The following is a 21,654-nucleotide window of genomic DNA, read 5'->3' as shown; positions in this document are numbered from 1 at the left end:
GTACATAACATAACTTCTTACTTCTTAGACAATAAGTGCCTCAATGACCTTTGGTGTAAGATTTGGAAACTATAAGGACCAACAATGTCAATTTTTAAAAATGTGTACCAAATGTGCAGATTGGAGCAAACCACAGGGACCAAATCTACAATTTACTCTTACATCTTTTGTAACTTGGTCAAAATGCCCCCAAGCATTAATTTTTCAGAAATCTGTCCTCAAATTATTCTCTGATGTCAAATAAATGCACTCCAGTCTTCAAATGCAAACCCCAACTTGTAAGGTTTGTATGAACTCCGCTCAAAGCGAGAGATAAAGATAGGGAGCTGGGATAATGTTGATAACAGGAAGAGAAATTACATCTTCATGGTCTCTTTGTTGCAACTTACCAACTCAATCTCGCAATTCGATTCATACCTCTAGAAATCTTCGAAACAGTTCATCCATTTGCAGAACAACACTTTCTGTCCAAGGAAAACCCAACGCTCTCTTTTCATTATCTTCATCCACCAGGTATTAGCCACATAACTTTCTTCGTGTTTTCACTTTCGAGATACCGTAAATTTCTCATTTTTATCATTTAATTGAATCGCAATGTCTTCCTGCAAATGGGCGTTTTCAAAAATTCAGTTCTGTTGGGAACTCAGGTGTTGTTAAGTATGATTAGAAACAAATTGCGCTTTATCGTACATGTTTTTTTTTTTCTAATAACTTCAAATTCGTTGCCGATTTGATGTTCTTGATTATGATTTGAACCGTTGCACTTTGTTACTACAAATGGGTCATTCCCAAAACTCGATGTGATTGTGAAGTTAGTATTCTTGATAACGATTGGAAATCACTTGCCCCTCATCACTGTAACCTGCCCTAAGAAATTCATTGGGAATTTGATCTTTTACCTCTTGAATTTACCAGTGTAGATCATTAAGGAACGTAGTATGATTCATCGAACCATTTTATTTCCAAATACGACTAATAAAACAATCTTATTCATGTACAACATATATTCTTTGGTTGCTTTTCTCGTATTTTGACAATTCTTTTTGTATTTTCAGCTGTGAGAGCTCTAATTTTGATCCACTAGGTATCAATTCAGGTAAACTATTCAATCTGAATTCCACTTGGGACAATGTTTTAGGCTTGTTTTCAGAAAGATTTGATAGCAGCTCAAGTACAAGAAACGAAAAATCTCCATCATCTAAAGGAGCAGCAGGTTTGAATCTTTTCTATCGCCTTTTCCATTCCTTCCAAAATCAAATCAGAATTATGGACGATTCTTTGTTTTCAACAGCTGCAATAGAGGACACATCCATTGATTTTGGCGACTTTTTCAAAGGGCCATTACCTGGAAAATTCCTCAAACTTTTAGGGTTTTTGGCGTTATCTAGACTCGGGATTTATATACCCCTTGGTGGAGTGAATCGAGAAGCATTTGTTGGAAATTTGGATCAAAATAGTATTCTAAGTACTTTGGATACGTTTTCTGGAGGTGGAATTGGTCGACTTGGAATATGTTCACTCGGAATTGTCCCTTTTATCAATGCATCAATCGTGTTTCAACTTCTTACACAAATTTACCCTAAATTACAAGAACTTCAAAAGAGAGAAGGTGAAGCAGGAAGAAAGAAAATCCTTGCATATACTCGTTATGCTTCAGTTGGATTTGCTCTTGTCCAGGTATAAAATTACATTATTACCCTTTTTGTGATTCCATTCCATCATTCGAAACAGATTACAAAGTATTAATCTAATTTAGTTATTTACATGATCAGGCGATTGGTCAAGCTCTGTTTCTTAAACCTTATGTGGATGATTTCAGCAGTGAATGGGTGATATCTACTGTTGTTTTGTTAACACTTGGATCTGTATTTACAACATTTATTGGTGAAAGAATCACAGATTTGAAACTTGGAAATGGCACATCACTTCTTATATTTACAAGCATTATCTCCTATTTGCCTGCATCTTTTGGAAGAACAGTTGCAGAAGCTTTTCAAGATGGAAACTATCTTGGCCTAATTGCCATCATCATCTCCTTCTTTCTTCTAGTTCTTAGCATTGTCTATGTTCAGGTTATCCTTTTCTTTTTCTGTTTTTAAACTAATTTACATAAATGGTCCTTGTGCTTTTAGCTTTTGATCCTTATTTCAAGGCTTCATATCGATTTTGGTCTCTGTTTGAAGTTTTTATATAAGTTTTGGTCTTTATTCTAAGGTTTCAGGGACCAAAATCGACAAAACCTTGAAATAAGGATGAAATGTTGAAAAAAAGTTTCAATTTTGGACTAAATATGGTAAAAATAGAAAGCATGGGGACCAGTTTTGTAATTTACTATAAAGTAGATTATCTATTTTGGTAAAAAGAGTAAAGTATGTTGCTCTTTTCTGCAATTTGTGGCCATTTTGGTCCTTATTTCAAGTTCAAAGGAACAAAATCGACATGAAAATTTGAAATAAGGAGGAAAATTGAAAAAAGTAATGATTTTGGACTAAACACGGTAAAAATCAGAAAACATTGGGACCAGTTTTGTAATTTACTCTAAAGTGCATTATCTATTTTGGTAAAAAGAATAAAAGTATGTTGCTCTTTTCTGCAATTTGCCGATTTTGGTCCTTATTTCAAGTTCAAGGGAGCAAAATCGACATGAAAATTTGAAACAAGGACCAAAATTGAAAAAGGTTTTGATTTTGCACTAAACACATCAAAAATCAGAAATCACAGGGACCATTTTTGTACTTTACTCTTAGTTTTTATCTTAAAAAAACAATTAATGAATAATATATTTTTGGCTATGAACTCTTTCAGGAAGCTGAAAGAAAGATTCCACTGAATTATGCTTCACGATACAGTAGTCGAACAGGAGGGATTCAGAAATCTGCTTATTTGCCATTCAAGGTTTGAATTTTTTTTTTAAATAAATTATTTTTCTGGATAACGATTTATTAAAAAATTCAAGGGTATTTTGGTCAGGTGAATAGTTCAGGAGTGATGCCGATTATCTTTTCCACGTCATCTTTGGCTCTTCCTGCCACTTTGGCACGGTTTACTGGTTTAAATGTGCTAAAAAATGCCGCTGTGGGTTTGACCCCAGGGGGTAAGAATTAAAATTAAAATCTCTATATTTTGTTTGTGGATTCCGGTTTGAATTGGAATTGCTGATTCCATTCAATTCGCAAATCTAATGTAAACTATATTTAATAATTTTAGGTGCATTTTATCTCCCAACAAACGTTTTATTAATCGCATTCTTCAACTATTACTACACTTTCCTCCAATTGGACCCCGATGACGTCAGCGAACAATTGAAACGCCAAGGCGCCTCCATTCCACTTGTCCGACCCGGGAAAAACACAGCCGCATTCATCAAAACGGTAATTTCTTCGGGTTTTTTTTTTTTTTTTTTTTCTTTTCAATTTCATAATCACGAAAATATTAAATATTTTTGTTGTTCGATTAAATAAAAGTGTTTGTTGGGTTTGATTTAGGTTTTGAGTCGGATATCGGTTTTAGGGTCGGTGTTTTTGGCGATTCTTGCAGCGGGCCCCGCTGTTGTGGAACAAACGACACATTTGACGGCCTTTCGAGGATTCGCAGGTACTTCGGTTTTGATATTGGTTGGTTGTGCCACCGACACTGCAAGAAAAGTTCAAGCGGAGATAATTTCTCAAAAGTATAAGAACATTGAGTTCTATGAGATTGATAAAGATATAACCTTTTAATTTTTAAACATCGTGACATGTAATTTTTATTCAAACATTGTTCAAGTTAAATATCGTGTTGTACTTATTTCTATTGTACTACATTTTGATATGTACATAAAACCCTAATTTTGCTCTCAACATACAACAATGATGTTGTAAATTAATCAAATCTTACATCTTACAAACTTCAAAGATGTTACATCAACTTTAAATTTGGTTGAAGAACAACATGCTGAAAGAAAAAAACAAAGGAATTAGCGAAGATTTAATCAAACTTACAGTCAAGAAAAATAGAAAAGCATCATATACCTTGATTTGTGTACGATTATATGTATATGTGATATGAACACATCCATCACTTGCTTCAATTACAGCTGGATATGAGAATTCCATTCCATCGGTTTCCTCCAATGTCACAACCTCCCGCCAGGAATCACCATCATCGCCGGAAACCGCCACTTTCAACACCCCTCTGGAAACCGTATTATAAGCAAGCAAAACCCTTCCATCACTTAGCTTCACACCATCAATCCCTATAACAAAACCACATCATCTTTGTATATTTAGTTATTTAAAGTGGCATTTTTTTAATAAGAAATATGATTATCTTGACCTGAATTTGGATTTGGTAACTCAGTTGGAACAACAAAACTCCAGTTTTCACCTCCATCAAGTGATTCAGACATACAAACTCGACCAATTCCTTCAAATGATCTTAATAAAACACGAAGATTGCCTTTTGTGGTTTTGTAAGGAACCGGTTGGATTACACTAAGTGACTCGTTTTGAATATAAATTGGCCCATGTTTTTTCCATGATCTTCCTGAATCTGAAGTCATCTGTTTAAAAAAAATAACAAAGACTTAATGGGAAAAAACAAGGTCTTAATTAAAGACTTAATGGGAATAAACCTCCACCCAAGCACCCCACGAGTTCCAACTTTCAACAGATGAACCACATAGCAACTTCCCATTTTCAAGTAACAAAGGCTAAACAAAAAATAAACACAAGAGAATTAATTAACACCATGATTTATTTATTTATTAACATATAAATCCTTAAATAACACAAACATAATGGATTAAATGTACAACCTTGTTCTTTATTGGTCCTAGGATACCAGGAGGAAGTTGTTCTCTTTCACTCCAAGTTACACCACTATCATATGACCTTTTCATGCATCCACTCCATCTAAAACACCAAATCCATTAAAAAAACATTTTCTACTTTTTTGAAATTAATTCTTGAAATGTTATTTGGAAGATGAATAATAAGAAACCTACTTTTGAACCTCCTGCCCGATTTTATAAAAGAGAAGTAACTCATTGGAAGGAAGCTTAAATAATACAGGATTCCACATTGGAACATCTTCTTGCTCATCAGCAATAACAGGGGCATGCCAATAACCATCCTGCCCGAATCAAACCACTGCCCGATAAGTTTTGAAGGGCTAAATGCGTAAAATAGCAATATCCTTTTGTTTATAATTGGGTAGATTTTTTTAAGTAGAAATGAAAGTGGATGTTATAAATTATAGTTATAATATTATAATTATAATGAACAAATAAATGAAAGTATGTTAATGCCAATTTATACATACCTTGTGTGTTTGTAACCAAATCTTGACATCGGGTGCCCCTTCATATGAACCCCCAAAGTAGGCTACTAAATAACAGTCTTTATTAACCTAAAGTAAACAAAATCGGTTGACTTTCTTTATTAAGTTGTTCTTTCTATGTTAAGTAAAAAAGAAACTTTGATATATATAGTTTACCAGATTAAGTAGTACGTTACTTAATATAGAAAGTCAAGAAATTAACCACTACCTCAACTATTGTAGAAGCATGACAGCTATTAAAAGGAGCCGAGTTTTTTGTGAATGTGAACTCTTCTATCAATGGTTTCCATTGAGTATCCAAATCCTCTTCCATTTTGCTAAAATTTCTGCATTCGTAATTAAAATCAACCTATAAAAAGAAACTAGCAAATGGGGTATGTTGAGTTTGATCGAATGTCAACAGAAATACAATCTGCTGATTGAAAGAAAGAAAGAAAGAAAGAAAGAACACAAATCTGTTGACTTTGATCAAATTATGAGTAGAAACTACCTTTCAGAAAGAATACGAATTTGATGAAGCATTATTTGAGATTTGACTAATTTATGGGAAAGGATAGAACTGCTTCTACATAGGATAACAGGTTTAAAGATCTTGAGATTTGATATCACAGTATGCAATGCCAATAACAAGAACGATATCAACAGAATCATAAACCCTAATTTTGGCATTTCTAATTGTAGAAGAGTTGATTTCAAGAACATTAAAAAGTCTTCGACTTGAGCGTATAGACAAACATACAGCTCCATTAGAACCTCGTTCTTGAAGTGGGGATTCGCTCAAGAGTTTAAAATCTTATTTATTTGAATCAATCAATTTCTTGACAGATTTAGTTGGAAAAAATATCATTTATTGACTTCTATATCTACACCAAACCCATATAGAATCTTTATGATGGAATAACTACAGAAAGAGGTAAATCAAATGGAATTAAAGAAGTTAACAAAGAGATAGGCGTACCTGTTCACTTGAAAAGGAAAGGGAAATTAAAAGGCTGTGGGTGTCTATATCTTCACCTTTTACCCATACTGCAAATCTGAAGCATATGTACTTGTTTATACTTTATACCCATCTGCTTAATTAGTTAATTAAGTTGAAATATTATATTTTTTCTACTCCAAGCAACCCCATATTTCATGTTACTAGACGATCTTTTATGATCTTTCAAGATCACGACAGCTTGTCTTTGTCCCCTTCGCATTACACTTCAAGATCTAATTTTATGAACTTTTAAAAGTGTTGATGAACAAAAGAATGTTTTGTTTGGTGATATTCATAATATAACTTTAGAAATGAAGTTATTAACTTATTATACAAAATGACAAGAGTTTTAGTAGTTTTGAAAAATAATTATAATATTCATAACATGTTGTTCTATACATATTTAATGTTGTTTAGACTAAAAAATAGGTAAGACAATGATCTAAAAGTGTGCCGGAATATAACATATCTGCCCTCAGGAACAAACAATTTCGGAAAAGTTGATTTCATTTTCATTTATATAATCCCCTCTCAAGAATTTTCACTTAATCCTACTTCGAGAGATTGATTGGAATCACCATGAATTTCTCAAAATGCCAACAAATTATTCTCTTATATCGTAATATACTTCGTTATTAGTAAGGTTTTAAGTTTTATCAATGTTATTCTGCAATGTCAAAAGTGTCATTCGGACATGGAATTAGAAATTATAGTTTTTTCAAAGTTGCAACGGTAACATATCATCCATTTCGTTTCTACTTATGTTATATTGCACTCGTTTCAAAGAGTACGCCCTTGTTTAGATGTATGAGGCCAGAACAAAAATATTCCAGAAGATTGTTCAAAAAGAGTTTGCCATAATATGGAACATATCATCAAATTTTGGACTTGAATGTGTATTTTGATTTTAAAGTGTACAGTCTAGAAGACATATTTTCTGATTACCGTGCTCATAATATATATATATATATATATATATATATATATATATGTGTGTGTGTGTGTGTGTGTGTGTGTTGAAACATACAAGAAATAGTCAAAAAGAGACTTTGAAAAAAATCATTGAGTACGAGAAAAAATCTAAAAAGGTTGTTGTGTCAAAGGTTTCTTTTGGATTCGTTGTTTGTTATAAAGATCCCAAGTACACCGAGGAAGAAACCCTAGATTAGTCGCTTCAAGACCAAAAGTAACCATGTATTTTAGACTTGGTTTAGGGTGCTTAGATGCCTACATAATATGTATAGTAAGCAATCCAAGCATCTCTTGCAAAAAAACATGTGGTAGCCAATATTTTGGCCGCAAAGTAACAACGTATATCTAGACCAAGTAGACTTACACAAGGTATTGTATTACAATTTAGGTTTTAGGTTTAGGGATTGCTTCGGAAAATATTGTATTCCGTTACGATTTAGAGTTTAGGGTTTATGTTGCACATTGTAATGTATTTTGTTATATGTGTAGGAAAAAATGATTTCCTTATTTATTTGTGTGTGTTATGTGTCTTCCTTAAATTGATTGGTATTACGTTTGAAAGCATAAACATTAAATTCAATAACATACACATTAACCTCAATTCATGTATCCTTTTGGACGAACACATTTTCTGCTTAAAATTCTATCTATGGTGATATAGATGTTTATTCTTTAACCACACATATATAAGCATCCTTCAAAACAAGAGTTCGAAATGTATATTCGGGACGTTACCAATAATGAACTTGATAAAGGTTAAGTATGACATGTCAGATTTTAAATCACTTGTCACTCATGTCACCCCACCAATGCACCACAACTTGCTCTTGTTTGCAGGGTCGATCCAATTGTTTTTGATAACCGGGGCGAAATAAGAATTTTATACCCTTATATATGTTTCGTAAATGCGTTGCTATATTTCTATTATAAGTACATTGTTATAATGGATAAAAGGTTATGTACGTTGCTCTAAAGAAAGTAAAGGACATTGCTATTTCTCATAATTTTTCAAAAATCAAAAGATGAAAGTTGAAACAAAATGTTTTTTATCATGTGAAATACTTTTTGTTTCTGTTATAAGTCATAAATTTTTTTAATGTTTGTTCAATCTATAAGAATATTTGTGCTTAATTCATGCTTTTCACTAAATTAATGTACATGCTAACTTGTTTCTTAATTCCATTTACAATAAGAGGATTTGTATGAAATTGACATTCTGCTAAAATTCACTGCTTGTGGGCATAAGTTTATTTAGAAAATAAAATGTGATCAAATCTAAATAAAAAACTTCTAAAATAAAAATAGGTTATACTTCGTATTGTATAATTTTTACTCCATTCCATGACGAAATAATTAAAGTCACATGAAAGGAATCTGATTCCTTCACGAATAGTCCAATGGAATAAACCACACCATTCCATTCCTTGTCAGATTCGTAATTCCAAACATCATCTAAGTTTTTATTATATTTGGTAACGAAGTTTGTATTTTAACCTATACACTACAGCGGAGTATAAAGGTGGTTGACCACTGCCCCTGGTGCACCCACAATAATCAATTTTTTGTCAAAAATTCCAAATATTCAAAATAATCAAGAGTTCATGTTCAATAGAAAAACTATATGGTATGCCTCATGAAGAATCACATAAAGATAAAACAAAAGTTTAGAAAGAAATCACAGGAAGTTATAAACGTGTCACAGCACCAACAAGAAACAATTCAATTTCTGAAACAATAATAAAAACACTGTCAGTGAACATTAATCAGAAATTACAATGAACAGTTAAAATAAATCAGAAATTAGAATGAGAACAGAGAAGAGAAATCGGAATAAAAGAACTTAAACTCACCCAAATCATAATCACTCGCTGTATCAGTATAGTATATCTCCAGACCTAGAAGGATAGAGCCACGAGATTAAGTCTTCATCCACCAGACCATATTAGAGAACTTAAAATCAGAACTGAGCCAGATTAGAGAAATCAGAGAAATTAGAGAAATTTGGAGCTATGTAATCACTAAGAAACTTGAAGGTACCCAAAGCAGAATATAAATTTAGAGAAAATCAGATAAATATTCAAATCAGAGTTATGATTCTTACTTTTTATTTATCAGATCGTGTAGCAATGGATTATAGGCATCTGAGCCATCGAGTTCACCAATCGACAGCATCACAACAACGTGCTTCTAGGCATTGTTTTGTTTTTCTATGCACAATTGAGACATCGAGTTCTCTAATCGTCGACTGATAGTTGTTTCACGCCCAAGTCTCGATGCCCTTTCTACCTTTTTCACGTCCCAGACATCCGAAATTAGATAACAAAACTATTTATTTTGGGCCACTATTATATATATAATATAGATTGTTGGACTGATTTTATGCCCTAAAAATATTGTTGCCATGGGCCTAAGCCCACTTCGTCCATGTATTGGACCGGCCCTGCTTGTTTGGAACGATAAAGTATATTCAAAATAAATTTACTGAAAAGCTTGACATGTTAGATTTCTGATAACTTTATGTCATTTCATGTCAATCCACCTACACTCCAGTGATTTTGTTTGAAACATGGTGTTCCAAACTAAGTGGTCATTTCGTCAATAACCCAAAAAATGATATGTTTGTTTACATCCAAACAAAAAATAGGTTTATTTTAGTTAATATTCATTTTTTTATACATAAATATTCCGAATAAAATCAAACGATTGGTTTAAGACTAAAAACTTGAGAATAATAATATAAATTACTAAAATATTTAGGTACTTTGTGTCGTTTTAGCTCTAAAAACTATATAAGAAATCATGGTTAAAGTTATAAAACTATAAGGTAGTTAGTATTAAAGTGTAAAATTAAGTCAGTTAATTATAAGTTTTTTTTTTTTTTTTTTTTTCTAAACATAATCCCAATTTTTTATTAATTTAAATATCATTGTACAACGAGTGACATGACAAACGGACAACAAGCTGCACCACTAAATCTTTTTGTATGATAAAAATAATTCGTTTGAAAACTACATATCCATAGATCGAAAATATAACATTGCTAAGCATGATACTTTATTAAGAAACTTCACTGTGTTGGTGGCGAGGAAATCAAACCTATCAATTGCATTTCATGATATGAACACAAGTAGCAACCTTTAAAGTTTAAACCAGCATTTACCCTAGCATTACCATACAGTACACTAGTACAGGGACCATACTCGTAACTTACCTTTCAACAATATTGCACGAATGAAGTGAGCCCTTGTTTTTCTGGAGCTCACTGTTCATGGTGTCAATGGCGAGCTCTACTGAAACCTCAAAATGGCTGACTTTATCCGTCACACTCGCCCTCGCTACCGTTTCTACATCCGCCGCCGTCTCCGGTAACCTATTCTCATGTTTTCATCAACTCCTTAGACAACATATCATTCAATCTGATATCTTTCAGTTTACTACTGGAGCAAGAGAAAAACGCAAGATTCCGATAATAAGCTTATAAAGGAACTTCAAAAATCTCTGAAGGAATCATTAGAAAAGTGTGCTGCTGAGAGGCAAGGCCGAATTAGAGCTCAACAGGTTAAACCCACACAAACGGAAAACCCCCTTTTTGATTTCGTAAATGTGTCCCCTGTTTCGCAATTCGCAGCTCATTTATTTTAATTTTGAACAACTATACGAACAGGATTTAAGAAAAGCAATGATCCAAGCTAAAACAGATAACTTGGAGACGATTTATCCCATGGCTACTATTGCCATCATCAGATCTTGTTTCTCTACAAGGTAATTGACATTGTTACAAGTCTCTTTTAATAAAAAAAAACTCCCAAAACAGTTCTCCATAAACAAACTCATATGAATGTGTTCATGAATTGACATGTTAACACCCAATGATTTTACTCACTTACAAATTCATCAACTTTTTTTCGAATACACAGGAATGGAACACCAAGGCAACCTCTAATTGTACCTCTTGCAAGGGCAGTTTTGACATTTGACACATCGCGGGTCCCACCATCTTCTCTTGAAGGTCTTGAAGAGTATTCCCATTGTTGGATCATATATGTTTTTCATCTCAATACAGATCTTGAAAAGTTATGGAAGCATCCATCTAGGTCTAAGTTGAAAGCAAAGGTGTGTATTATGTAATATGTATGGCTTATTCTATTTCCCTCAATTTTTTTAATTTTTTTTAATTTTAAATCTTTTTAAAATATTCAGGTAAGAGTACCAAGATTGAAAGGTGAAAAGAAAGGGCTCTTTGCTACAAGATCACCACATCGCCCATGTCCAATTGGTCTTACAGTTGCAAAAGTAAGTTAAATCATATTATTTTATTTGAGTTTAATAATAAATAATAATCATTTACAAGATATATATAAAATTTATTTATTTAGGTGGAGTCAGTTGAAGGAAATAGCATCCTGCTTTCTGGTGTGGATTTGGTTAATGGCACTGTAAGTCAATTTCTTTTCTGTTACAAACTTAATATTTATTAACAATAAATAAAATAAAATAAAAATATATATAGGAATTGGAATTAAAAAGAATAATAATGTTGTGAAATGTGAAATTGTGAATAGCCTGTTCTGGATGTGAAGCCCTATCTACCATACTGTGATAGCATCAAAGAAGCAGTAGTGCCCAATTGGGTTAAGGTATTGTATTAATTACCAATTTACCCTTAAATCATGGATGATAATTTCCTTTTTTGAAAATTTATTAAAATATATTTTTTTAACAGATGGATGATATGTTGGCTGTGGAATCTGTTGATTTCTCTGATGATTTTTTAGCAACTTTAACTCGTTATTGGCCTACAATGGTTAGTGTTTTCATCATCCTCTTTAATATATAAATAGTAAATTACATTTTTGGTCCTTGGGTATCATTGATTTTTTCAATTTTAGCCTTTTGGTCCTTATTTGGTGTTTTTGTAGCATTTTTTGGTCTATGTTCCAAGAACAAGGGTAAATTACATCTTTGGTTCCTAAGTATAGCTGATTTTTTTCAATTTTGGACCTTATTTGAGGTTTTTGTGATGTTTTTGGTCCTAATTCCAAGTAAAATGATTATGTTTTTGAGAGCTTATTTGCAAAAATCAATGATACTCAGGGACCAAAAATAGTAATTTTACTTGGAACAGGGACCAAAAGCGTTTACAAGAACATCACATAAGGACCAAAGTTGTAAAAGAAAATTTTATAGTACCCAAATTGCAAAATCAGCTATACCTAGGGACTAAAAATGTAAGTTACTCTTAAGTAAAATGGCTTCTATTTTGGAACAAATTTTGCAAAAATCAGCTATTCAAGTACCAAAATCGTCATTTAACTTGAAAGAGGGATAAAAAACGTCACAAGAGTCTCAAATAAGGACCAAAATTGCAAAAAAACTATACCTAGGGACCAAAAATGTAAAAATATTTGGGAAAATGACACGCCTTAGGAAAGTAAAAGGGAAAAATAAACAAGGACAAATTTTCCAAAAAAAAAAAGTTTGGAAGCCTTTTTTTCCCCACTTCTTTTTGTGTATAGTAAAGAACTAAAGATAAACAAACTTCGGCATTAACTGATTAAGTCATTAATTAAGTAAAAAAAAAACGATTATGTGTTCATTTATGTATTTGTAGGTTAAGAAGTCGCTATATAAATCACCCGAAGAATTTAAAAGCTTAATAAAACAAGTGCTTTCATGGGACATAAGATCGGTATCACAAAGAATCCAAGATGAAGAAGAAGAATCTTCTACAAATGAATCTCATGATACAATTTATCACGTGAATTTAGAAGGATTTGATGTTACATATAGAATTACATTAAATGGTAAAGTACTTGTGGAAGATATTACCTAGTATTATTAACTTGAAAAAGCAAAAGATTTTTTTGGAGACTTTTTTTTTTTTTTTTTTTTGTATTTTAGAAAGACATATTACATGATATTGTCTTACTTTTTTTTGTGGGTTCCAAGCTATAAGATATAATGAAAAATATTAATATAGATGTAACTTATAAAATTGACATGTAATTTATTATAATAAAATGACAACTACATATGCATATGATGTGTAAAATGTGGTGATTGTAGTTAATGATAAGGATTGGAACATTTTTAATTATAGTATATGTCCCTACTTTTTTGGCTTAAATTTCACTATTTTTAGAATATATAACTTTTTAGTAATACTTTTAGAACTATACGAGAAAGCATGTACAATAAATTGGAAAATGAAAAAAAAAAATGGAAAATGAAAAAAAAATGGAAAATGAAAAGAATGTATATTATTAGCATTGGAAGCTTTTTAGATTTTTTTTAAAGTAGGTGGAATTTAATTTCAAAAGTTCATGTCCTATAAAAATATAATATTTGGTTTTGTTCGCATAATAATAATAATAATAATAATATATTATTATTATTATTATTATTATTATTATATTTTCTAAAAAACTTTCGTGTTAATTTATTTGTTTCCAGCCATACCACCTGAAAGTAACTACTGAGCTCGACACTTTGTCATATTCAACGAAATATACTTTTATAAGATTTAACAAATAATTAAATAAAGTTTTTAATGTGAGGAAATGATTTGGAAAGATGAAGTGTTCCCGAGTGTATAATAATATAACAATATTATTTTTTAATTTTCATGTAAATATTAATTTGATATTTTTTTAGGTAAAAGGACAAGGTCTCTTGTAAATTATAGTATTAATTTATTATTTATATGTGGTGGTTGTGAATCATGAAAAGGCCTTTTTTTCAAGACTACAAAAGTGACACAATAACAATAATACTCGAACTTTATGAGGTTGTGGGGATATGATATGATATAGACACCCATACCTTCAATTCTATCTCTTTGAGTAGAGAGATTGCGTTCATAATCAATTATAATTAGAAGACGATACAATTTCATATTATAAATTCTAATAATTCAACAATGTGTATGAATTTTATTATTTTATTGGTTGTGGAGTCTGTTGGTTTATCGTATGATTTTTTTTGTAATTTTTGGAAGGTTGTCTCGCCTTCTCAAGAGCTTCGGTCCTCATTAATGGCTCCCCCACCTCCGAGTTCCCCATCTCGAAGGGCGTTAACAGGGAGACCTTCTCTCTCCTTTCCTTTTTATTCTGGTCATGGAAAGGTTGAACGCGGCACGATCAGCATGTCAAAACGCTATTTTTACCGGCATTCATTTCCCTACTAATGGGCCTTCTATTTCCCATCTTTTTTATGCAGATGATGCCCTCTTCGTCGGTAAATGGACCAACTCCAATTTCTCGAACTTGGCTAGAATTCTCCATTGCTTCCATGTCGTCTCCGGTCTCTGTGTTAATTTCCACAAGTCTAGAGTTTTTGGTTTAGGGGTGGCGGACAACGATATTTCCAGTTGTGCCAGAATCCTTGGATGTGAAGCAACTACCTTCCCGTTTATTTATCTTGGTGTTCATGTGGGGGCCAACATGGCTCATAAACGCAACTAGGCTCCAGTTATGGATCAGATTGGATTAGTGGCAGACTTTCTAACTAGAAATCAAAAAATTTATCATTTGGTGGCAGATTAATTTTAGTCAAATCAATCCTTGGGAGCATGCCTATGTATTACTTTTCTTTGTTCAAAGTTCCGGTTTCCATCTTGGAGAACATTGAAAAAATCAGACGACGTTTCCTTTGGGGAGGATGTGAGGAAAGAAACAAAATTCACTGGGTAAAATGGGATACTGTCCTGGCTAGTAAAGAGTGCGGTGGCCTCGGTGTTGGGTCTATGAGGAGTATCAATATTGTTTTACTCTTCAAATGGATCTAGAGAATAAAGTCATATAGCACAGCACTTTGGAGTCGGGCTATTTACGCTATTCATAACTACTTTTTGAAACCGCTATCTAATCATTCTAAGAAGTCTTTTCCAGGCGTATAATATTGGTAAAATTATGCAGGATCTTGAAGCTTTAGACATCAATCCCATGAAGATTCCCAAGTGTTAGGTGGACTCTGATACTAACACCCTCTTTTGGCATGACTATTGACTGAGAGATGAAACTCTTGCCTCTTAATTTCCTCACCTGTTGGCCCTTGATGTGAAAAAATCTTGTTTTGTTTCCGAGAGAATTCCCATAAATGGTTGTTGCTGGAAATGGAAAAAAAACGCCAAGGCTCCCTTGTGAGATCGAGGAGTGGGACAAATTTCAAGATTATTTCCGTAACTGGTCTGTCTCTAATTCCCTTGACAAGTGGACTTTTACCTTGGCTACTGATGGCAGTTTTTATGTCAACAATTTAAGACGTATTATCGATTTTAAAATCACATGTGCTGTTGATAATCCGATTATCTGGACTAATGAGGTCCCCCGCAAAGTAACCGGTTTTGCTTGGCGCGCATGTATGGACCGCATTCCTTCTGCAGTGACCCTTTCTCTCAAAGGAGTCTCCATTCCCACCTCCTGTCACTTTTGCTCTAATGGACTCTACAGATCACATTTTGATTGACTACTCATTCGCTACCGAGGTGCTTCAATGGACGTTAAAATGGTGTAATATCCCATGGCAGACTTTTGATTTGGTGAAAGTCCTGGTGGGTTTTACGGCTAATTGGTAGATGTCCAAAGAAGAGAAGAATCTTGATTGCCATTTACGGTTACCTATGGTTTGTCTGAAAAGCCAAAAATGACATGATGTTTAATAAAAAGCACACCACCCCTACAAATACGACGGACCACATCATTATTCAGGTGTACAATTGGGTGAACTTTAGGGGCAATTTAGGTAGATTTATTTGGTTGGATTGGCTTTGTTGTCATTTTAAAACTATGCCATCTTGTTTTGTTTTCTTTTTGCTATGTGTGTTTCTTGTAGGCGTGTGCTTGTTCTGTTTTGTTTGTTGTTTATTTTATAAATCGTCGTTTCCAAAAAAAAAAAAAAAAAAAAAAAACACCCTGCCGTATAAAAATTTGTCATTATTTGACTCTATAAAATATCTGAAAAAATGATGATGAACTTGTGGGTTCTGATCTTATGATAATGAAAAATAATAATAGAGATGCAGTACTTGTATTTAATAATAAGGGTTGGATTTTATTAATTATAATATAAAAAACGAGTCCAACGTTTTTAGCTCAAATTTCCTTGTATATTTTTTGTAAATATTTTTAAGTATAAGAGAGCATATATGCAATAACTTAAAAATTAAGAATATTATCAGCATTGGAAGCTTCTTTGATTTTCAATGTAGGTGATATTTGATTTCAAAGGCTATGTGTATATAACACACAACCTGATTTTTCAATGTAGCTGACATTTGATTTCAAATGTGTATATAACACACTACCTTCCAATAGATTGAAATATTAAAACTGATTTTAAGATGGTAAATAGGATATTGTGTGTATGAAATATACATATTGAATTTTTCAAAAGGTTTTAAATGAATATCAAAGTTGTTATTTTATTTTATTTTTATTTTTTATTTTATTTAGTAAAGATTGAGCGACATTAAATTTTAGTTTGTTTCTTTAATGTTTGATTCATTAGTATATGATTTTTTGGATGGTTTTAAAACATAAAGGACATGCAATAAGCTTAATGTCCTTATCATCTTTTTTCACGTCATCATGTTGTCGAGTAGAGTGTTGAAATTTATCTTTTAAGTGTTATTTTTTATTTTATGAATTCAGTAAACATATTGTCTCGACTATATCTATGTTTGTGATGTTTTGTATTATTTTTCGGTTATGTAATATTAATTATAATGCGCCATGTTTGTCGTTTATTTGTAATGTAAATTTTCATGTAATATAAGTAGATTAATTTTGATAGAAAGTTGTACTAAAAAAATATTTTGAAGACTTAAGACAACCCAATAGGAATTATGAAGAATAAACATTGATGATGGCAATTTTAATGGGAGCCGGGACATCATGTTGTGTTATCCGATTTGTTTCTAGAATAACCATATGCTTTTTTCGGGTTGGCTTACCGAAAAACACTAAATACATAGGATTAAGGCAGTGATTATGTATTTGGTTGTGTTTATTGCATGTTATTATTTAATTATACTAGAATATAAACGCGAGTCCAACGTTTTTGGTTCAAAATTCCTTTTCTTTTTATACATGTTTAATTCTATAAAATACCTAACATTTTATGATATTGTATGTTTAAACTTAAACTTATTCGTATTTTCAAAATAGAGAATTTGACTTGTTAAGGTAACTAAGTATTTGGTATGTTCACATATGGGTAATATTGTTTTTTTTGTACTCATTTACCCATCTAACTTGTTTCAGCCGTTCACAAATAACCAATATTATCGGCTAACGTAGGTTTTGGCTGATGTGGCATCTACGTTGCAATACTCATCACCTACGTGGCATTGTATGTATTTGTCATGGTTTATATTATAAGAAGTGTGAGATACGACTGCTTAATAAACACAACCATAGATCGATCGATGACATCTTCTTCCTCAACTTTTTCTTCCAAACGCCAAGACGAATTGCAACCGGATCATCAATGTGATTGCGACTTACCATTTCATGTGAAGACATCAAGAACCCCCGACAATCGTGGAAGGAAATTCAGAGTTTGTCAAAACTCACCGGTAAATCAATTTTTAAATTTTTTTTTTTTACTTCTTCTTCATCTTTCAATTTAACATGTTTTTATGAATTTCTTGAAGAATGAAAAAGTCCAAGCTGGAGATTTTGGCAATGGTTGGATGAGGATGAAGGGAGAAAATATGGAAGAAGGCATTACATGATGAAACCAGAAGAAAGCTGTAATCTTACCTTGAAAGTTTGTACATTAGGGAATGAAATTAGCATATGCAGGATGAAGATCGAACAAGAGAAGACCAATAATAAACAAGAATTGGACAAAGTCAATTGGAAATTGTTTACTCATAAACTTGCGTTGATTGTGTTGTTTCTCTTGTATGTCAAAATGTTGTTCTAAATTATGTAGTTTATGATGTAGTATGACTAAATTATGTATCCTTTCTGATGTTTTGAATGAAAAAGGTTACATTGGAATTTGGAATGGAATTGTACAAACATTGTAATGGAATTGTGATTACACTTGGTATTATAAAAGATGGTACTAAACGTTGTAATGGAATTGAATCATTGGAATGGAATTATACATAAATAGTAATGGAATTGAATCATTGGAATGGAATTGTACAAACATTGTAATGGAATTGTGAATCATTGGAATGGATTCTACAAACATTGTAATGGAATTGTGATTACACTTGGTATTATAAAAGATGGTAAAAAACATTGTAATGGAATTATGAATCATTGGAATGGAATTGTACAAACATTGTAATGGAATTGTGAATCACTGGAATGGAATTCCACAAACATTGTAATGGAATTATGAATCATTGTAATGGATTGTACAAACATTGTAATGGAATTGTGATTATAAACATTACAAATGGTATTAGACAGATGTGCAAAAGATGGTAATAAATTATACACATTCCAGGGAACATTGATTTCAAAAGATGTGTCAAAAGTTACATATAACACAGTTAAACATTCATTACAGCCAAAAGATGTGCAAAAAGTTAAACACTGCACACTTAAACATGCATTTAAGCTATTCCAACTAGATTTCAAAAGATGAGCCAATAGATTCCAAAGTTAAAAGATGCTAGTCAAAGATGTCAAAACATTAACTACAGTCCAAGAAGCCAAAAGCTATTCCAACTCATCCAGATTGTCACCATTGCTTCCCTGTTTACTCTCCCACTTCTTTCATATCTTAAGTTTTGTAATTCTTTCTGAAGGTTTCCTTTCCTTCTGTCCCACTACAAATTGAAAAGCTAGTACTTCTTGCATAATCTCTTCCACTTGATCTTGAACTGCAATTTGGTTATCATCTTCAACTTGAACTTACACTTCAGGTTGCACTTCAACTTCATCTTCAGGTTGAGCTTGAGCTTGTTTCTGAATAACATCATCTTTCAAATTCAACATCAAAAGACTCCACTTCACCATCAAGTTCCATTTCAACTTCACTATCACTTTCTATATCAACTTCATGTGCCAATGCAACCTTCACTTTACCTGTTTTGCAATACTTGAAAAGTTAAGTTATACACACACACACACATATATATATATATATATATATATATATATATATCAAACATACCATCTTTCTTGGGTTTCTTTTTCTTTGAACTTGGATTTGATGATTCCTCAATTGGTTTTCGAGGAAATGTTGTTCTTTTATGCCTACTTTCCCAACATATGCTACATTTCATCACACTACCTCTTTGTGTGACTGAATGTTTTTTTCCTTGGTTTTCCCTCTCAATCTGATCCCTTTTTCTTTTTGTTAATGGTCTTCCTAGTTGCCTTCTCCTTTTGGAGGGCAATGGCTTGATGCAGTCTCCGTGAGGCCACATGTCACTACCAATGAGTGGGTTAATTGTATAACTATAATAATTTAAGAACATTTATGTGGTAAACCAGGGTGACACATACTCTTCTACATCCCTGTTGAGGCTTGCAATGCAAGCATACCCATGCACACAAGCGGAACTTGTTAACTGCCAAGTTCTGCAGGCACATATCCTGCTACCAAGGTCCACAACATATGCATCATACCCAAGTCTAACTTCATACTATTAATAATAAGATGATATAACTTTCCAAAACTTGTCCACATACACATAATGAAGGAAAAAATATATAAGGACAAACATGTTAAAGGAAAAACATATATAAGGACAAAACATATTTAAGAACGTACCTTTGAAGATCCTTAAGCTTGGACAACTTCAGTGTAATGGAAGGACATATGGTTAAATCCCAAGCTTTCCCCTTAATCTTCTGTCTATAAAGCCTCTCCATTACATAAATTCGAATTTCTTCTAACATGGCAATTAGTGGTCTCTTCCTGGTAGCTTCAATGACTAAGTTAAAACTCTCATATATATACCATTTTCATATGCATCACAAGCCCCATCAGTCTGAAAAAATGCTTTACTCCAAGTTTTAGGGTCCCTTTCCATCAAATGATCATACGCTAGTGGTTCTAATTTCTTGATTTCATTCTTATGTTGCTCAAATTTTGCAGGGTAGTAGATGCAACAACATACCAAAAAAGCTTTCTAAACTGTTGGCCCTTAAACCTTTTCATTAAGTTAGCATATATGTGCCTAGCACATTGCCTATGCTCTGTTGTTAGATACCTTTCCTTCACAGCCTCAAGTAATCCCTGTTAGCAATAGACATAAAACATAAACAACAGGAAAAAAAAACATACGCTCAAATAAAGATGGAAAAAATCAAAAAATAGAAATTGATTACTTTGTGTTGGGATGATATTAAGGTTAGTCCATGCCCAACTCCCATTCCAAGGTCCTCAATTAGAAGTTCAATAAACCACTTTCATGTTTCTTTACTTTCCACTGATGCAACAGCCCAATCAATAGGATATATATGGTTGTTTATATCTCTACCTATAGCAGAAAGCAACTAACCTTTGCATATTCCCTTTAGGAAGCAACCATCTAGTCTAATTACCCTCCTACACCCTTCAATCCATCCATCCTTCATTCCCTTGAAACATTCATAAAACTTTGAGAAATAAGTGGTTCCATCAGGCATGACATCTACATCCATCTTCACTGTTGATTCAGGGTTAGTCCTTTTTATATCTTTGCCATAGATCCATGTGTTTGCATAATGTTCTTTTAAAGAACCATCTATCTCCTGAAATATGTACTTCCTTGCATTTCTGCATTGTCCAACACTTGCAATCAAGCTAAATTTCTTGCTAACTTTAATTTTCAACTTCCTTATACTCATCTTTGGTTTATGAAGTATCTGATTCATTAAATGATTTCCTATCCATTTATAGGTAACAATGGACCCAAATTTGAAGACTCTTGCACAATTATTCCTATCATTTAGAGATTTAATCTGGAATGATTTTTCACTGGTCATCCAAGTTGCCCACAACCTAAAGGGACCACCTTTATTCAGCTTATTTATCTTACCCTTACAACATTTTACCAATAAACTTTTATGATCACTTTTTTCATACCATAAATCATATCTATTTTTGATTGCATAGTTGGTGACACACAACTTCAATTCCAATGGGTTAGAAAACTTCAAACCCAAAACTGGCACCATTTGCTCCCATTCTTGATTCTCATTATGGATAGGGAACACAACATCCTTATATTTTTCATTGTTTCCTTCCTCTTCATCATCATCACTTATATGCCCTGAAAGTTTGTCTAATAATGGGTCTCCAACAGTTTTATCAAAAGTATGGACCTCTTCATCACATTTATGTTCATATTCCATTGTCTCTAAAAGTTTAGAATTGTAACACCGTAAATTTTCAAACAAAAATTTCATTTTTAAAATCACATAATTCCC

General features: G+C 32.5%; 3 protein-coding genes and 1 long non-coding RNA gene across 6 annotated transcripts; 2 read left to right on the top strand and 2 right to left on the bottom strand.

The window, feature by feature from the left end:
* The first annotated feature begins 217 nt into the window (after nt 1-217).
* Nucleotides 218-3,786, top strand: SCY1 (SECY homolog 1). Its single transcript, XM_078967158.1, has 8 exons — nt 218-513; nt 1,056-1,213; nt 1,292-1,677; nt 1,773-2,072; nt 2,806-2,895; nt 2,971-3,094; nt 3,208-3,371; nt 3,486-3,786. Exons 1-8 carry the CDS (start codon nt 335-337, stop codon nt 3,717-3,719), a joined length of 1,635 nt encoding a protein of 544 aa, XP_078823284.1. The 5' UTR covers nt 218-334; the 3' UTR covers nt 3,720-3,786.
* On the bottom strand, nt 3,743-6,501 carry LOC145008564 (BNR/Asp-box repeat family protein). Of its 3 annotated transcripts, XM_078967160.1 has the most exons (10): nt 6,278-6,501; nt 5,810-5,884; nt 5,528-5,645; nt 5,302-5,388; nt 4,985-5,112; nt 4,796-4,892; nt 4,613-4,690; nt 4,315-4,540; nt 4,011-4,234; nt 3,743-3,933 (listed from the first exon to the last, which is right to left on the bottom strand). In XM_078967160.1, exons 2-10 carry the CDS (start codon nt 5,839-5,841, stop codon nt 3,898-3,900), a joined length of 1,026 nt encoding a protein of 341 aa, XP_078823286.1. In that variant the 5' UTR covers nt 5,842-5,884; nt 6,278-6,501; the 3' UTR covers nt 3,743-3,897. The 3 variants fall into 3 exon arrangements, with proteins under 3 accessions (XP_078823286.1, XP_078823287.1, XP_078823285.1); XM_078967161.1 differs by lacking the exon at nt 5,810-5,884 and having other exon boundaries at nt 6,278-6,497; XM_078967159.1 differs by lacking the exon at nt 6,278-6,501 and having other exon boundaries at nt 5,810-6,234.
* Nucleotides 6,502-8,904: 2,403 nt separating this feature from the next.
* On the bottom strand, nt 8,905-9,564 carry LOC145008417 (uncharacterized). Its single transcript, XR_013663417.1, has 3 exons — nt 9,372-9,564; nt 9,121-9,233; nt 8,905-8,996 (listed from the first exon to the last, which is right to left on the bottom strand). It is a non-coding gene; the product is annotated as an uncharacterized LOC145008417 (long non-coding RNA).
* Nucleotides 9,565-10,339: 775 nt separating this feature from the next.
* Nucleotides 10,340-13,273, top strand: LOC145008156 (tRNA-thr(GGU) m(6)t(6)A37 methyltransferase). Its single transcript, XM_078966773.1, has 9 exons — nt 10,340-10,635; nt 10,701-10,828; nt 10,935-11,032; nt 11,188-11,383; nt 11,471-11,563; nt 11,647-11,706; nt 11,833-11,907; nt 11,994-12,074; nt 12,882-13,273. Exons 1-9 carry the CDS (start codon nt 10,539-10,541, stop codon nt 13,101-13,103), a joined length of 1,050 nt encoding a protein of 349 aa, XP_078822899.1. The 5' UTR covers nt 10,340-10,538; the 3' UTR covers nt 13,104-13,273.
* Nucleotides 13,274-21,654: the final 8,381 nt, after the last annotated feature.

The sequence above is a fragment of the Lactuca saligna genome, chromosome 8 (genome assembly GCF_052625555.1).
Source record: "Lactuca saligna cultivar CGN05327 chromosome 8, ASM5262555v1, whole genome shotgun sequence".
Classification (NCBI taxonomy): Eukaryota; Viridiplantae; Streptophyta; class Magnoliopsida; order Asterales; family Asteraceae; genus Lactuca; species Lactuca saligna.
This window is presented reverse-complemented; position numbering and strand designations above follow the sequence as displayed.

Coding starts and splice junctions, on each gene's coding strand:
- LOC145008156 (XM_078966773.1), top strand. CDS start 10,539: ATGGTGTCAATGGCGAGCTCTACTGAAACCTCAAAATGGCTGACTTTA. Junction 11,908..11,993: donor TAGTGCCCAATTGGGTTAAG/GTATTGTATTAA, acceptor TTTTTTTAACAG/ATGGATGATATGTTGGCTGT. Junction 12,075..12,881: donor CTCGTTATTGGCCTACAATG/GTTAGTGTTTTC, acceptor ATGTATTTGTAG/GTTAAGAAGTCGCTATATAA.
- SCY1 (XM_078967158.1), top strand. CDS start 335: ATGTTGATAACAGGAAGAGAAATTACATCTTCATGGTCTCTTTGTTGC. Junction 514..1,055: donor TCATTATCTTCATCCACCAG/GTATTAGCCACA, acceptor TTGTATTTTCAG/CTGTGAGAGCTCTAATTTTG. Junction 2,073..2,805: donor TTAGCATTGTCTATGTTCAG/GTTATCCTTTTC, acceptor GAACTCTTTCAG/GAAGCTGAAAGAAAGATTCC.
- LOC145008564 (XM_078967159.1), bottom strand. CDS start 6,066: ATGGAGCTGTATGTTTGTCTATACGCTCAAGTCGAAGACTTTTTAATG. Junction 4,541..4,612: donor CGTGGGGTGCTTGGGTGGAG/GTTTATTCCCAT, acceptor TTTTTTAAACAG/ATGACTTCAGATTCAGGAAG. Junction 4,235..4,314: donor GTTACCAAATCCAAATTCAG/GTCAAGATAATC, acceptor GTTTTGTTATAG/GGATTGATGGTGTGAAGCTA.